Source organism: Nipponia nippon, unplaced genomic scaffold (genome assembly GCF_047370975.1).
Source record: "Nipponia nippon isolate SJK-2023a ecotype South Korea unplaced genomic scaffold, ASM4737097v1 scaffold_32, whole genome shotgun sequence".
NCBI classification, from domain to species: domain Eukaryota; kingdom Metazoa; phylum Chordata; class Aves; order Pelecaniformes; family Threskiornithidae; genus Nipponia; species Nipponia nippon.
In genome coordinates, this window is record NW_028262350.1 from 2,339,273 (window position 1) to 2,355,981 (window position 16,709).

Here is a 16,709-nt window from a genome sequence, read left to right on the forward strand (position 1 = left end):
ATGGACAGAATTCTATATCTGTATCGAGACTTAAAGGTAGTGATAGAAGGAAAGTATTTTTGTGTGTGTTCTGCAAACAAAAATGAGTAAATAGGTATGTTCTTGTGGAAAACTACTGCTTCTGTATAGCAGAATTTAGGCTCCTTTTCCTTTCACTCAAAGAAATGTTAACATAGCACTGACTTAGGCCATTAAGACTGAACGTCTTTTGAAACATGGCCTGCAATATGTCTGTCCTTTCCTGTCTTATCTTCAATATGAAAAATTGAAATGTAAGTGAAGGTGATTCAGGGGGACGAGGTCAAAATTGTTCCTAAAAGACGCAGCTTTGGAAATGCTTCATTGTAGCTGTTGTAAATCTGTTAGATGTGGACTACTCGGCACCGATAGGAATGGATGCTGTTGTCGTGCCGTTCTTAAAATTAAAATTGCATTAATCAGGAAAAGGGACAAGAGAAAAAAAAAAAAAACCCTTAAGTTTCTTATCAGAAAGTTATATCCTCTTTAAAACATGTTGGAGGAGGGAGCGTATCATTTTAACTCATTATAGACAGAGGCATAAACCAGATGATGACTGAAGATTCACACCTTGGGGGAACTGGTGGGAAATACCCACATTATTTGTGGAGGAAAGAGTTAAAATAATCTCTTTCTGCCAGCTGCGTATCTAAGCAGCTGAGATGCACAGATAAAGGTGCAGACCCGTGATGCTGTGACTCCTGCGTGCTTGCGGGGGTCTAAGTGGCCTGAAACTTCTTGAAGGCAGTAAATGGTGTCATCTTTGTTCTTGATAATAAATACTTTCTCTCTTAACATGCCTTGAAAGTTCTGGACCCATAAAATTATTTACTTTCATAGAGGTAGAGCTCAGTTACCAGTGGTGCCTGGTCTACGGAGGCAGCAGGAGATGTGGACGGAGCCTCTCGGCCTCGCGGCTGTCGTTGGTCTGTGTAGGAGGGAGAGAGGCGGGAGTGCAGTGAATACAAACTAGGCTTTCCGCATTCTTGAGTGTTTTTTTGCGTGGTTTTAACGTCTCTTTGTTCTCTAACACCACTCTATACATCAAACACGTGTTCTTGCATAGGCACGAACTTCCCCTTTTAAAACAAAATGCTTGAATATGTTGTACCTAACCTAAAAGTACCTGCTGGACTTCCTGATGTCCTAAATGTTGTTTGCTTTAAAGGAATGTAAATCCATCAGTTGATGTAAATTCCATATATAAACATGTTTGAATCCTCTAATTCAAGCATATGAATTCATAAGCTTGCTAGAGGAACTGCAAAACCGCACGGACTCTTTCAGATTTTCCAGCCCCTCTACACGGGCGTGCGGGCCGAGCTTCGCTCCTCCGTCAGCCGGGGCAGCACGTCGGCAGTACGCTGCGGCCGTAGAGCTGCTGCCGTAGCCCCTGAAAGCAAGTGGCCAGATGTCACCAGAAGCTGGTGCAGAGATCTCGTTAAGCTGGTTTCCCTTTTTTGATTGTGGTATTACATTGTACCAAGCCTGATGCTTGGTATTTTTTTTGGACTGGAAAAAAGATTACAGAAGAGTATCTTCATCATTATAGAGGTCTTAAATGCCAACTAGTACTTGAAGAAGTGAGTGATGTTCCTGTTCTGTGATGAACAACCACGTAGACTAAAGTAGAGGGGAAGGTTTTTTAATTTCTGGACACTGATACAAATGTTCTCTCAATGGTTTTCCCACTTCGTTCACAGGGAGAAGTAGCTGGGTAAATGCTAGCTTGTAGCGGGGTCTTTGGAGGCTTCCATTGCTTACAAATTTGAAATTAGAAAAGCATTTCTCTAGATCTCTTGAACGCAAATATTTGAATCCTTTTTTCTGTGAGAATAAAATTTGTGGGCTGGTTCTGCCTCATCTCTATTTTAAATAGAAATTTAAGTATATCCATTTATAGTACATTGACTGTACTTATTTGTAAATCTTACTGCCCGTGTTGTAGCAATGGCATTGCTTCTTTCCTCTTCCTCGGGTGGTCTGTGTCGATGTCCGGGAGCTCTGAGCTGGAGGAAATCCCCCAGTCGTTAGCCTGAGCGGCTTTAGGTGATTGTTCCTTGTCTCTCCATCTTCAGAAGCTGAATAATTCTCCCTCTCCCTGCCTTAGATTATTTTCATGGCACTTCTGTTTTCTTAGCACTGTTTTACCTAGAATAACAAACTGTTGTTAATCTGCAAAATTTTGAATTCAACTTTTTGAATGAGCAGGTGACTTCTGGATTTTAGTGTAATTCTTTCTGTCTCCGACAGGGCCGAGTAGTTGAGAATATTTCTAAGAGATGTGGGGGTTTCTTGCGGAAGCTGAGCCTGCGTGGCTGTCTGGTAGTGGGAGACAATGCATTAAGGTAGTGGTACGGCTTCTTTCTGCTCTTAAATGGGATGTAAAGAATGGTTCAGTTTCTGCCACAGAAGACTGGAATAATTTATGAACACTTTGGAACTGAGGTCTTTAGCCTGTGTGTCTAACTTAAAACATCGAGAGCGGTAGCATATAAGCCTTTCTAATTTATCGTTTTTTAACGTCGCAGAATAGCCATTTTTCTCAATTCTCATTAAAATAATGCCAGCTGCTGCTACAGGCTAACTAGTAATTGGCACTGAATTAGAAGCTTTTGCCTTTAGGCTGGGAAATCCCAAGGCAAGATATGGGGCAACATAAATTACTTATTGTATTTATTTACTTATTTTGTTTGAGACAATTTTGTAAAATTGCATCTGATGTGTTACAGTTAAAACAAATGCGGTAAAACATCTGGAAGTCTATTGCCTGAAAAATACTGTGTTTTCCCTTTCCTTTAATAAAGGACATTTGCACAGAACTGCAGAAATATTGAAGTATTGAACCTAAATGGCTGTACCAAGATCACAGATGCGTAAGTAACATTCCCATCTCTGTTTGCCCTGTCATCCCCTTTTCTGCGTGCACCATGTTACATTCTCCATCTCTTTTTTTTTTTTAAGGGAAGGCCAGGCTTGCGCGTGCGGTAGATAATATAGTGCATGTCATATGAAATGTATATGACTTTGAATAAGTGTATTGCATGAGCGTGTCTTGTACGTTCTCTTTCAGTACGTGTACCAGCCTCAGTAAGTTCTGCTCTAGACTCAGGCACCTCGATTTGGCTTCCTGCACTTCCATAACCAACCTGTCTCTGAAAGCACTGAGGTAGGAATCAACAACATGGACTTTCGCCGGTTGATTCCAGATAGCGTGACGCACAGTTGCCCCGTGCGTCTCGCGTGGCTTGGAGGAGACGGACATAGGCTGAGGTGTAACCGCGATTAGAATTCAGGCGTTCCCCAGCAGAGCTCAACATTTGCACGTTGTGCCTCCTGGGTTGCCGAGACAGAGGAGGAGGACTCAGTAAAAGCTGCCCTTGGCCTTGTTTGTGTCCATCCTGATGGTTATTAGCAGTAGAAGAAGAATTATATTCTATTAAAGTCTTGGAGGAGGGATTTGGGGGGAGACAAAAGTCTTTAGTCTGCCTTTTTAAAATGCTCATTTACTGACAGTCAACTTCTTCCCTGTAAGTGTACCATTGCGTACTTAGCAATTGTTTACGTAGCTAGAAGGTGAACACCAGCATGTGACTATTTGTCTTTCTAAACTGCTTAGGAGACATATAACTGCTTAAATCCGCTAAATGGAATTCCCAAGTAATCTAGAAAAGGAAGGGACAGACAGACATTGGTGGGAAGATATTGGGACAGAGAAAAGGAGGCAAAAAAACCCACTAAAGGTAACAACAGAGGCCAAGCTATTAAAAAAAAAAATTCAAGTGATATACTAGTGGAATAAAAGAAAATACAGAAAAGCTGTGTCACAGGGAAAAATACTGGAAGGTGAATCTAGACACCAGAAGAAAACACAGATTTGAAAGAACAAATGAATGATTGAATTTTTTGTAGCTACATTAAAAAACGTTGAGCCTGGTTTTTCCTTCCCTTGAGAGTCTTCATTCTTGTCTCTAATTTCACATGGTCAAATTTGTGCTGCAGCTATCTTAAATACATGATAGCATGTAGATCTCTTCCTAATTAGAAATTACACTTGAGCGTTACTCCTACTGGCAGCTATTTGCAAATGCAAAGTTACACCTGGAAAGTCAGAAGCAGCCTGGCAGAAATCGACCCTATTTTGGGGTTTTGTTGAGGATGGTTGCGCTGTATTCAGATCCAGAAAGCCTATAGTGTCTGTCCTTGTATGGGAGCCGGGAGGGGTCCAAGATGGGATAAATCAGTGGTCTTTAACCCTATTAATACCCTGTTGTAGAGCTCCTGGTACTGCCTCTGGAGAGCTCCTCACATCTGGAGATGACGGTTGACAAAAGTGTTCCCCGTGGGGGTGTGGGGTGCGGGTGTACATCTGTGCTCATGTGGGTTCCAGAAATGGGAATTTCCTAGATTCTGGCTTGAAGCGGGATTTCTTTCCAAAGCAAAACCAAGCTTCCACACGCTTTTCCTTTCACCTCCAAAGTGAGGGATGCCCACTGCTGGAACAGCTGGATATCTCCTGGTGCGACCAAGTGACTAAGGATGGCATCCAGGCTCTGGTGAGAGGCTGCGGTGGACTCAAAGCCCTCTTCCTGAGAGGCTGCATGCAGGTACGGCTCCATGGAGAGTGCTCAAATTCAATATTAACAGCCAGCTTATTTCTGCTGTAATTGAAAGTAGGGGGATGAAGTCTTGTGGATTTTTCTATTTCCAGAAATGTTACGTTACTGAAATTACTCACAATCTGTCTGTTGGAGATTAACTGCTTTTATTGAAATTCTTTAATAGCTTTGAGCTCGGCATGAATGGTGGGACAGCGAACAAATTGCATATCTAGCTGTAGAATCATTCTTCTTTCTTCCCATCGGGAACACATTGAGCAAACTTTTTTAAAGAGGAGATAACTTTGTTATTCATGGCTAGACCCATCCATCTCTGAAGGCTCAGAAAATTTTAGAAAGCATGACAGTGCTTTCATCTGCACTGGTGATAGAATTTCTTCTACGTGTCGTTTGGATCTTCTAGTTAGTCAGAGAGAATCACCGTGGATGTGACTCCGTGAAAAGACATCTCTGCAGCCGGTCAGGAGCATAGTACTATTCCCTCGAGTATATTGTAGAGCTCTTGAGCTATACAGTATATTTCGAAGAGGCTGCAAGGGCTGTGGTGCTTGTACTTTGGAAAATATAAATGGTCCGCTAACTCTTACAGCTGAAAGGGGTTTTTTTGCCCCTTATTATACTTGTTGTTATTTAGACTAACTTCCTTTATCCTTTCTTTACTGTCTTACCTGGTGAATCATTGAAAAGCTTAATGCGTTAAATACTTCCCTGCATTACAACTTTACTACGGAGTTGTATCAGTTGTGAACTGGGGCGTGGGGAGCATCAGCCTTGAGCATTACTCTTTCAACAAGCAAGAGCTCCTTGCAAAGCTATTTCACAAAGAATGGGGGGGACTAATTCTTATTTTTTTTACTTAAGTGGGCTGGGGTCTTTTTAATGCAGACAGATAGGCTAGAAAGGAGGAAACGTGTGTCTCGGAATCTTGTCCTTGAAAAAGGAGAGTAAAACTGGCCCCACAGGAGTTGAAACCCGTGACCCAGAGACTCCCGAGAGTTTAAGAGCCTCAAGGCAGACCTGGAAAATGATCTCTGACCTGTTAGGTCCATGGACCCGAACACTGACAGCACTTATTTGGTTTGGATTTGGTGTTTTTTCTTGGGGGCAGGGATTCCTTAAGTATAAGTCGATAAGTGCCATTTTTGTCTGCTGTGTATAGATAAACAGCTACATGTTTTTATTTTGCAAAAAGCATATTTCTCATGTGCATGGACACACAACGTCCTGAAAGGTTATTGTGGTAAGCAAAGCAATAATACTCTGGTTATGTGCACAAAGCAGTGATACCGTTGTGTGCACCAGCGAGCCCAGCTGTAAGGGCTATAGTCAGTAGTTTTTCTAAATTTATACTGCTGTTGGATTTTTAATACGTGAGATGGGTATACATGGCTGTAAAAATGAGTTGATTAAAGATAGAACAATCTCAGCCTATTTTGAGAATTCAGGTCATAGAAACAGCTTGAGTTTCTAGTAATTTATGGAGTCGTGAGTAATATTGATGGCAATACATCCTTGTTATCAATTACTTGCCATCTGTTCTTATAGATTTCAGAATAGCAGGCTTTTTTATCATCAGAAAGCAACCTGGATATGTTTGGGCTCCTCACATTGAAATAAGACGGTTTTATTTTAATTCCAGTATTGCAATATAAAAATGGTGTTACTTATAGGCCCTCGCTAGTGAAGCATTTCCTTAATTCCTGTAAATAATTCCTGATTTCACTACTTGCTTTGTTAATTATGCATGTTTGATCAGATCAGCTTTTCTTTAAATCAGTAACTCAGTGTTGTGAGTCTTTGAACTCTGTTCCTGAGACGGTAAAAAGAAAAAAAAAAATGCCGTTATTGCTGTGTATTTTGAGATTGCAGAGCACTGCCCTCCTCCCCCATAGGTATCCAAACCACAGATGCTTTATTGTCCCCAAAGCTTTATTTTGAAGATTGCTTCAAGTATTAACAGGTTGCTTCAGTCTCTAAATTTTTCTTTCCAGCTTGAGGATGAAGCTCTGAAATACATTGGTGCACATTGTCCCGAACTGGTGACTTTAAACCTTCAAACATGCTTAGTAAGTAAAGCTTCCTATGATTTCTCAACTCAGCCATCGTTGTGCATTTAGAGGCCAGCTCTAAGCAGAACCATGCAGAGTGTACTCATCCCAGAAACGTCATCATCTGTGCAGACAGGGCAATTGTAAATTTACGAGGCTTTTAAAAATAGTTGATGAAAACCAGCTTTTTGGTAGCCTTCAGTAATGTAGAATAAGCCCCCCAAACAGCGTCATAGCACTCACTTTGTCAGAATTGTTTGTCTCTCTCTGCCCTGCCCACGGGGCTTCTAAACTCATTTGCAGGACTGGCTGGAAAAATTCTTTCCATCGGGCTGGAGTGTTTGTGTGGTGATCTGGCCAGGCGGTTCCTCTGGTCTCTTTATAAAATTGAACCAAGAAATGCAGTTTCCCTGCACAGAAGGGCTCTAAACCAGTTATTCTGCAGTGCCAAAAATGTATATTTATGCCAAAAAAGGAAATTGGAATGGGCTCTTTGTACATACCATCATGCAGTTAGCCTGACGCAGTGAGTAACTGGATAGTCTCTTCCTTTTCCACGGAAGTGGGCGAGGACTTCGGGGGCTGCAGGGCTGTCCTTTCCCAGTCCTGTTCAAGGAGTAGCTTTACCAGTTACTAGACTGGCTAGAGACTGGTGCCCATCCATCTGAGACTGGGTGCTTGCAAAGGAGGAGCTGGACTGTTAGCAGCTTCCAGATCTGCGTCTGGCATCTAGGGGAGAGGCAAACAGGCAGAAGGGAGAAGAAAATTAATAAGGTTCTTGATCGCCTTAACTGAAAATACCAAGTTCTTCCCAGTTTCTATTTCATCTCACTCCAGCGCTTGGGCATACCAGCCCACAGACTTGCTGTTTTCTATTTTAAAAGAAGCAGTGCCAGTTCCTAGGTTGGTGCTTTTCTGTGGGAATTGAGTCTGGCTGCCTCTGAAAAATCCAGAACCTAAAAACTGAGTGAGGTTTAACCTGGTCCTCCAGCACACACAGCCTCTGCCACCTATTGTCCCTCTTTCCCTCATCCCGCTGCGTACACGCGGCTCTTTGGCACAGCCACGCCGAGTCCCAGCCCTTTGCGCTCGTGCGGGGAAAAACCTGGAGCAGATTCGTGCACTGTTGCCATCCCAGACCTGAGAGCAGGGCACACGGGGCCGGCCGGACCCCGTGCGTCCAGGGACGCGGCGGATCGATGGAGTGTGAATCTAACATGGTCTGGGCCGTAAGCCTGTCTCTCAGCTCAGGTTTTGGTCCCAAACCACTGAAGTGTATTTTTAACAGACTGTTTGTGAAAACAACCTGCTGCTTATTTTGAGGGTAACTCTGACTGTTAGGTGCTTTCTTGCCTTGAGTTTCAGCCAAGAGGGTCATTGCACGCAAGGGTTGCAGAGGAAGGCAGGAGACCGAGTCTGGGCCTGCTGCTACCGTCCCTTCCCCATCGCTCAGATGGTGCCCAAGCTCAGAAACATTTCCGTGCATGTGGAATCACTTTCCGAATGTTTACAAGTCACTTCAGTGTGGCTTATCCTGTTCCAGCTGCTCCAGTGAAATATTTGAATGCATTTTTGAGTTGAAAGAAGCGTAACTTGGCCTCAGTTACGTGCCTGGCTGGAAGTCTGAGAAGGAAAATATGCAGTGCCTTACACCTCCACCTACATTGTTATGGCTTGTGATGTTTTATTGTTTTTCTTGTAGCAAATAACAGATGATGGTCTCATTACAATATGCAGAGGATGCCACAAGTTACAATCCTTGTGTGCTTCAGGCTGCTCTAACATTACAGATGCCATCTTGAATGCCCTGGGACAGAACTGCCCAAGGCTTAGGTAAGTTTTCGCCGCAGTTACCCGAGCTCCAGTGACCCGTTGCATGTTAAGCAAAGGATCTTGGTGACACAGTCATGTAATATTTGAGCCATTTTAAACTCTGAAGGTCTTTCTGAAAGTGCGCTTTTTATCACTGAGCTTTGTCCAGGCGTTTGCTGTGGGATGATCGTAGTTTTCCCCAATCTTCTGGTTTCTAAACTTGTGCGAGTAAAACAGTGGTAAAAGAGCTCCGTGCCGTGGTGGTGTGCACTGCCAATAGACTCGCTTAGCAGCAGTCTCCTTTTACACCACTGTGCATCTACTTACGTTCTTTGGTGAAAAACAGTTGAGGTGAGGTTACTTTTGTATTGAGAACTGAAAACACATTTACACAACATTGTTTCCTCTTGACGTGTGACATTAACGGGGTTTTCGTGATGATTTTGTAGCAGGTGGAATTTGTGCTAACTTTCACCCTGCTTGAGAGTGGGCTTCCAGTGACATCTCTGCAGGTGTTTGCTTTTTTTTTTTATTTTAAGACTTTTTTTTTATTAGGAGAAGTTTCTTCAGGAAGACTTTGCCATAATTCAGAAAATAGCCAGGTGCAGAAAGAAGAGACAGTTTTATTATCTGACATCTGTAACAGCTGAGTGGCCTGTTTTAAATGGCATAAAATACACATCTTCTGGAGAAAAAACCCACAACTGTTTTCTGTGATAAGCTCATTTAAAGAATTATGGGTACAAAGTGCAGCATACAAGTGTACGGAAACCAGTTTTGAAAGAGGAAGGTTAAACATGAGTTTGGTTCCAAATCATTCCTGTGTTGATGTTCAGCTTCAGCTGCAGCTTTACGGTATTAAGTATACGGTAAAATGCATAACCCACTTTAGGCAAGTGGACTTTCTTTTCTATAGACGTCGATAAATGTGTTAACATCGCGAAGCAGGCCTCTGTAGAGCTGCGGTAACTGTCTGCCAGAAAGTTTCTGTCTGTTGTCACAGAAGCAAGCAGTTCGCCTCGTAGAAGACTTCAGACTCTTCTGTCACGGCGTTAAATACTTATTCTTTCACGCCCACCTGCCAGGTTGTCGTGTATTACACCCTTTTTCACGACGAGATCTGTATTTTGGGTGGAAACCAGAGAAGATCACTTGGGGAGGTTGTGGAGTGTCCAGCAGTGAAGGTTTTTAAGAGCACCTTAGTCCAGTGTTTGTCGGATTAGACCTCCCTGCCTCGTAGCGGGGTGCGGACTGGATGAGCCTTGGAGTTCCCTTTTAGCCTGACTTCTTTTTTTCTTTCCCTGTGACCTACACTCAGGTATAGAGGGTGGATGCTCTGTGCAAATTATCCTCTCAGAGAGCACAGCCTAAACCAGGTCAAACTTTTCTGGGTTGCTGGAAGCTTTTAATGAAACACTCTGAAAAGCAAAATGACTCCACCATGGTTATTATAAATTCTTTCTGTGCAGAATATTAGAAGTTGCAAGGTGTTCTCAACTAACAGATGTGGGCTTTACCACTCTAGCTAGGGTAAGTGCTCATTTCCACTTTTTCATCAAGTATCTTTGCTTTCTTTTTGTGGTAGATATGGCCAGAGAGTAGCTTTCTCTTGAATGTAGATTTTTGTAATGCTTTTGATCTTGACGTTTGAGTGGAAGCTGTTACAAAAATCAGGTTGCATGTAATCTTGTCCTGACCCCCGCATAGGAGGATGTGCATCCAAACTACACGAAATGTTAAATACTTGAGAGTTATAAACTTTACTGTTTGTTTTTTCTAGATTAATCTGTGTTCTATACAACTGACTCTAAATTTTCACCTCCTTTACTTTCTATGAATAAAAAAACTCGGTGCCTTTAAATGAGTGAAATTGCTAGATTTCCTTTACTGTATTTGGTGGTGGTTGTAAAGAAGCAGCAAACTTTCCTTTCAGCCATGATGTTTCATGGAGGAAAAACCTTTGTTTTTAAAAAGGACTGTTTCATTGTAGTTGTGTTTATATTTGCTGTCTGAACTTTGCACTTAGTTTGTGTGTTCAATCTTTTGTTTGTTCCTAGAACTGCCATGAGCTTGAAAAAATGGACCTGGAAGAGTGCGTCCAGGTAGGAGGTGCCACCTCTGGCTGTTACTTTCTTTTAGCACAGTCACAACAGCGTGGAAAGATTATGAACAAGTAGATTGTCTCTAAATCAGAACTTGATTTAGAATCCTGAGCAAGAAGATCGGATATATTTGGATAAGAAAATACCGCTTTTGTAGTTTGATCCTTTGTTCATATTTCATAGTAATGAATGATCCTGTAAATAATCAAAGAAATCTTTAATAGTAGTAGATGTGTCCTCATGTAATAGATGTGTGAATTGTCACCCTTGACACAAGATGAAGTCCCAGAGTAGGATCTCTGCGTGTAAGGCAGGGGAAGGTTTGTGCTACGTATATTGCTAGAAATCACGGAAGTTACCTCTGTTTTGAAAAAACATAGCCAGATTGTTTGAGCAGCAATGATTTTATAGAGGATGCGGCAACAACTTGAAATAAAACTGGGGTGCCCGTGCTACCATTAGCCTTCCTCAAAGGCAGTGGGATGTGATGTATTGAGTCTGTTATTCTTGAGTCTCATAACCCTGGGCTGCAGCTGTCTGTGTTAGTTTTAAGGAGGTCTCTCCTATGTGACTACAGCCTGGTCTGCAGGGCACGTGCCATAAGCTGATGGCCATTTCAAGGTAGCATTTACAGGGGAGAACAGTTGAATTTACTCAAGATCCCATGAAAAATCTCTGACCCTAAGGACAGATTTGAAATTGGTTCAGATAAAGACAGTGGAGATAATAGGATTTTGCTTCCTGGCATGAGAACAGCGTGACCCCGGTATTCTGTACTTCCTGATGTTTACAGGGCAGAAATTCAGGAGATCACAAGAGGAAATTACAATAGTCCAGACGGGAAGTGATTTAAAGTTAACCCAAAAAAGGAAGAAGAAAAATTGGGCTGCGTCCTTGGACTGACTGCATTGAACAAAGACAGCCCAGCAAGTTCCCTTCTGAATGCTTTTAGATTAGAAAGCCATTGTGTTGAGCCTCTTTCTTCCTGAAGAATAAAGAGGAACAATTCGGCAGTCCACGGAGCTGTTGGAAGGGGATTTGGACACCTCTTGTACTTTCAGAGACAAACATTTAGGAGACATTGGGGTGTTGAAGAGTTCTACTCACTTGCTTCTCTTAATTGTGAGCTTATTTCACGAGAGCTACTTATGGAGGTTCAAAAAACCAACAATACCTATGTCTTAACAGTCCTTTAAGGCCATGAGTTGATTTCTGTAAGGGAGTGGAAGAATCTGTACCTCTGAAATTTGGTCACGTGGGGTACGAGTTCCTGAGAGGCTCAGGAGTGGCCGGGGGAACACTGTCATGGATAAGGCGAAAGTTTGCCGTTTTTCTTTCGTAGGGGGGAAAAAAAGTCCTTGTGCAAAGCACCCAGGATGAAAGGGCTTTTTCTTTTTTTCCAGATAACAGACAGTACACTAATCCAGCTTTCCATACACTGTCCACGGCTTCAGGTTCTGGTGAGTATTATAAGTGAGACTTTCAGCATTTTCTTTCTATAAACAAAGGGATTTTAAGCACTGCCCGTGGGGATTTGTCTCTTTGACTTCATAGATGTGTTGTGAAGGCTTGGAAGAATTCGGCTAGAAACTTGACCCTGAAGAACCTATTGTCCCTCCCCTACTGCTAGCATTAATCGTACGCCAGGCACCCACAGCTGCCTGAAAATGAATTATAGGACACTGGATTCTCCTGGTACCAGGCTCTGGCTGTCCTCAGCAAGCCGAGCAGAATCTGTCTGCAAACCGGGCTGCCAGTCCCTCCGTAGGAGAGGAGACTGCAGCCCTTCTCACCTGTAGTACGGAGCTGGCAGCTGAGACCTGGAAAGCTTGCTGGCTCTGGAAAGCAATGTTCCTCTTGGTCTAAATTTCTGGGAATTTAGTCTCGGTCTCCTCTGCGTCCCTGTACGTACTGCTCCGTTGTCATCATGAGAAACCCTGTCCTGGGAGGTGGGGGGCGCAGTCAGCGGGTTCTCCTGCGCAGCCATCCCTTCTGCATGCTGTGCCCCTCAACAAAGCAAGGGGCTGATGCTGTCTCCTAGTTGAAGCCCCACTTCCTTCTTTAAGATGCAGGCCCCCCAAAAAATGCACCAAGTGGGTGGCATTGTATTTCTGTGGGTTCTTAGACCCCATGACAGGGTCCTTCCCGTGATGTGTAAAGCCACAGATTTTACAAAGGTGCTTTCTTGGATAGCAGAGGTATTTATTCCGTTTCTGTGCCGTCCTGTCTCCACTGGTCTCACCTTTCTTTCAGCAGCTGCCTTTCCCATTGCGCTTCAGCTAGGAGTTTTCCCCTTGCAGGCACGTTAGTCCCTGGAGGCCCACAGAGCCCAGCGCCTGCAGGCTGGAGCGCAGCGGTGGCTCCAGCGCAAGGAGGGAGTACAGACCTCTCCAAAAAGCCGGTGTGACAAACCAGTCCAAACCTATGAAATGTGGGCCATCTTCTCTCTTGTCCCACAGTGTCCCCCAGCAGCGTGTTAGCTTCTGTTTGCCGATGGCAGAGGCTGCTAACTTGCTGTGTTTGGGTGCAGAGTTTGTCCCACTGTGAGCTGATCACGGACGATGGGATTCGCCACTTGGGAAACGGCGCCTGCGCACACAACTGCTTGGAGATGATCGAGCTGGACAACTGCCCTTTGATCACGGACGCCTCCCTGGAGCACCTGAAAAGCTGCCACAGCTTGAAGAAGATAGAACTGTACGACTGTCAGCAAATCACGCGGGCAGGGATCAAGAGACTCAGGGTAAAAAAGAAAAATAATAAAACCCCGCTAAGGCTATGACTTGAACACTTTATCTGGTGGGAGGAGGGAGGGCTGAGGTTTCGGATTCCTCATGATCCAGTGCTTATTCTTAAAAGTATTGTGAGAACCGTTGTTTATGAAATTAATAGCTGTCCTGCACTCAGAAGGTTGGATGGGGAGGAACGCTGGCTGGCAGGGAAGAGAGATAATTGCTGTGTTCACTGAGTAGGAGCTGAAAGGAACAGAGGAGACCCGGCGTGCAAGTGCTCATTTTACAAGCGCTCGTACACGACAGCGCTCTCCTAAACGTGGGACCAAGAGTTAGTGCCACGGCAAATGTGTAGAATGGCACCTCCTCTCGACTGCTTTATATGCTCAGCGTAGATTGTAGCGCACTTTCTACTGACGCTTCCCATATAAATAACTCCAGCTTATCCTGTCATAAAGCCAGTCTGTTGTAGGGGAGGCTCTGTGTCCTTGTGAGGGACAAAGCCAGGGCTGCCCTGTCGCTAGCTGCTGGTCATCTAAGGCACTCTGTGTCCCGGTGATTTCCCTTCTATTTCTCCATCTACAAAAGAGGAGTAACGATAACATTTTCTTTGCAAAGAGAGCACGGATCCGTACAGTTAGACGGTGTTCTCTTCCCCCACGGCTACCACAGATTAATGGCAAGGAAAGGATCATTTTTTCTCATTGCTGTAGCTCTGTTTTCTGGTAACAGAAAGAACTTGCTCATCCACGGTCTGTGGGGAAATCACGCCAGCAAACTGAAAGAGTTCAATTCCAGTTTTTACGTGTGTGTTAGTTTGTAGTCTGAAGACAAGTAAGCCAGGCCTGCTTCTGCTTCTCTTTGACTCTTGCACTGCCGCTACCCTTGTCGCTTTACACATCGCGTTTCTCTTTTCAGACCCATTTACCCAGTATCGAAGTCCATGCCTACTTCGCGCCTGTGACTCCACCTCCTTCGGTCGGGGGCAGCAGACAACGCTTCTGCAGATGTTGCATCATCCTATGACACTGGAAGCGGTCATCCTTGCAAACTGAGTATTTAATTACACTTGTAGAATTATGGTGGACACCAGTATCTTCAAGGAAAGCGATACCAGTGTCATTTGCAAGGGCCAGTGAGCAGGGCTGTGGTGCCAGGCCCCTGTAGCCACCCATACACATACATATACACACCCCACCCGTTCCAGCAAACTGATGAACTCTGCAGTATGGGAGCTGGAGCTGTGTTGGCGTTTTCTGTAGGTGGATTGGTATAATTCTGAACCATTCCTACTGGGCATGCTCAGATGAAATCATTGCGGTAAGGAGGGGAGGTTTTTGCGAACCCAGAATGACTCTTGCTGCTGTCGAGGTTGGAATAGTAACTGAAATCCTTTGAAATGGGGAGAGGGGGAGAGGAAAGGAACATGCGAAAAAACAAACCCGAAAATCCCACCAAGTTTTGTGTCCATTTTTCAGTGAGGGAATGAAACAGCAGCTGTTGTGAGACATGATTTACTTGTGCTTCTCTACTTCCCGTTCCCTGCTGACCACCCTGAGCATGCTCACATTGAAGGTTCATCTGTTTCTTCTGTGTTTGTAGCATCCAGCTCAGAGGCTTCGAGATTGTTGTGATATAGCTTGAAATCTGTAATGTCAGGCTCAGTTTTTTTTACCCTCCCTACATCCTGCTTTTTTTTCTTACGGATTTCTAATTCAGTAATTTTTTGAGATTTACCAAACAAAAGTTATGAATCAATAATTTAAATTTAAAAAAAAAAAAAAAAATTGCTTTTTGCCATTAGAAGCCTGAGCCTGTAATGACGTGTTCGGAAGATTTTTAAATGGCACGTGAGCTGCAGTACAGGCTAGGCTCCTGGAGGCTTCTTGGCCTGTTTTCATCAGCGATTGGGTGCCCAAATTTGTTTTGCATTTCAGATTTTATCCCAGTGACAAGAATATAACTCTTGATATAGGGGAAGAAGTTATAGTCTCTGTTCCAGTGACTGTAAGTTCCCTACTCCTGCTGTCCTTTCCCTCCAACCCTTCATCCTGCCCCCAAGGAAAAGGAAAGTAGAATCTTCTTGCTTGTTGCCCTGATGAAGAAATAATGACTTGCTAATGGAAGCGGGAGGAACAGCAGGCCTGAAAATACGCCCTCGATTATTGTCACGTTTTTGAACGCTGAGTTGCAAGCGCTGGGTGATTTTTGCTGACTTTTGCATCTTCCGCAGGTAAGTGTCTCGCCCTGGAGAAGGAACCATCTGAATGAAGTGGGGGGTTGCTGTGTGCCAGTGCTTCCCAGCTGTCAGGGTGTGAGTTCCCAGCAGCTGGTTTTGAGGCGTTTCGGGCGAGATTAGCCCAGGTGCTTCAGAGGAGCGCAGACAGCCCGGGCCAGCTCCCTGACCTCCTGGTTCCTTGATGCTGGCAGTTCCAGATGCCCATTATCAAACCTGGGAACAGATGGGCAGACGCCAAGGGTTTAATGGGGCAGAACTTGGTCAGACTGTAACAGCTTTGTGGAAGACGAGCTGACGTGTAAGCAATTGCGCTCTTCCCGCTGTCTGCACCCCGGGATGGAGGGGAGCGCACGTGTTTATGGACGGTTCCCAGCTGACCGAGAGCAGCAAGTCTGTTTAATCATCCTGGCTGCCAGCAGCCGAGGAAGCGGTGCTTGGCCTTTATGCTGAAGGATCTTACGATGGGGGAAGAGCGGGGTGCAGTGCGAGGAATGGCTGTTTGAGGGTCCCAGGGGCTCATTTTTTTCACTGTGGGTTTGCTTTGAGGACAGTGTCTTGCTTCCCAACCCTCTTATCACTGTCTGAGCTATTCAAGCGGTTAGAAGGGTTGCTTAGTACCACCGAAGCCGTATCCCCTTCGTCTACAACTTAAATTTCCCCAACCCATCTGTATATGCTTAACAAAGTCTTGCAGATGCACAGTCTGCTGGGAGGAAATCCAGTATGCTGTGTTTAAAAGGATACTGTCAATTCCTTTCCTGTAGATCGCTTTTAATCCGTTATATTTATTCAAATCCTCTTTAGCGCTGTGGATTCTCTCTCTCTCTCTCTCTCTCCTCAACGAGCATGTTCCTATACTTCATTTGCCGAACTCCTTCCTCCGATTTTCAGGGTGGCAGAAGATGGTGGCGCTTCCCATGGTAACGGACTGGCGCGCCGGCGGCAGCCCCCGGCCGGCGCGGTATTTGCACAGCTCTGGGAAGAACACTTGGTTTAGTTTGTACTGTGGCAGGGGAGAGCTGACATGGATTTGCGAGCCCGGGTGTAGTTGGCTGACTGATTGCTTTGTAACAGAGCAGAGTTTTCAAGGCAAAACTCAAGAATACAGAACCCAAAGCTTTTTTTTTTTTTTTTTTTCC

General features: G+C 44.3%; 1 protein-coding gene across 14 annotated transcripts in view; it reads left to right on the plus strand.

Annotated features, from left to right (window-relative positions):
* The window catches only part of FBXL20 (F-box and leucine rich repeat protein 20), a 47,519-nt gene that overhangs the window by 27,718 nt on the left and 3,092 nt on the right, over positions 1–16,709 (plus strand). For 6 of the 14 annotated variants that reach the window (XM_087770559.1, XM_087770557.1, XM_087770563.1 and 3 more), the window contains 11 exons: positions 2,272–2,366; positions 2,826–2,894; positions 3,092–3,187; positions 4,499–4,625; positions 6,629–6,703; positions 8,388–8,518; positions 9,967–10,027; positions 10,555–10,599; positions 12,003–12,059; positions 13,130–13,342; positions 14,250–16,709. In XM_087770559.1, the coding sequence (XP_087626685.1) occupies positions 2,272–2,366; positions 2,826–2,894; positions 3,092–3,187; positions 4,499–4,625; positions 6,629–6,703; positions 8,388–8,518; positions 9,967–10,027; positions 10,555–10,599; positions 12,003–12,059; positions 13,130–13,342; positions 14,250–14,357 (1,077 nt within the window). In that variant the 3' untranslated portion in view covers positions 14,358–16,709. Of the gene's footprint in view, positions 1–2,271; positions 2,367–2,825; positions 2,895–3,091; positions 3,188–4,498; positions 4,626–6,628; positions 6,704–8,387; positions 8,519–9,966; positions 10,028–10,554; positions 10,600–12,002; positions 12,060–13,129; positions 13,343–14,249 lie in introns of those variants that run through there. The other 8 variants (XM_087770565.1, XM_087770566.1, XM_087770564.1 and 5 more) reach the window with 6 other exon arrangements.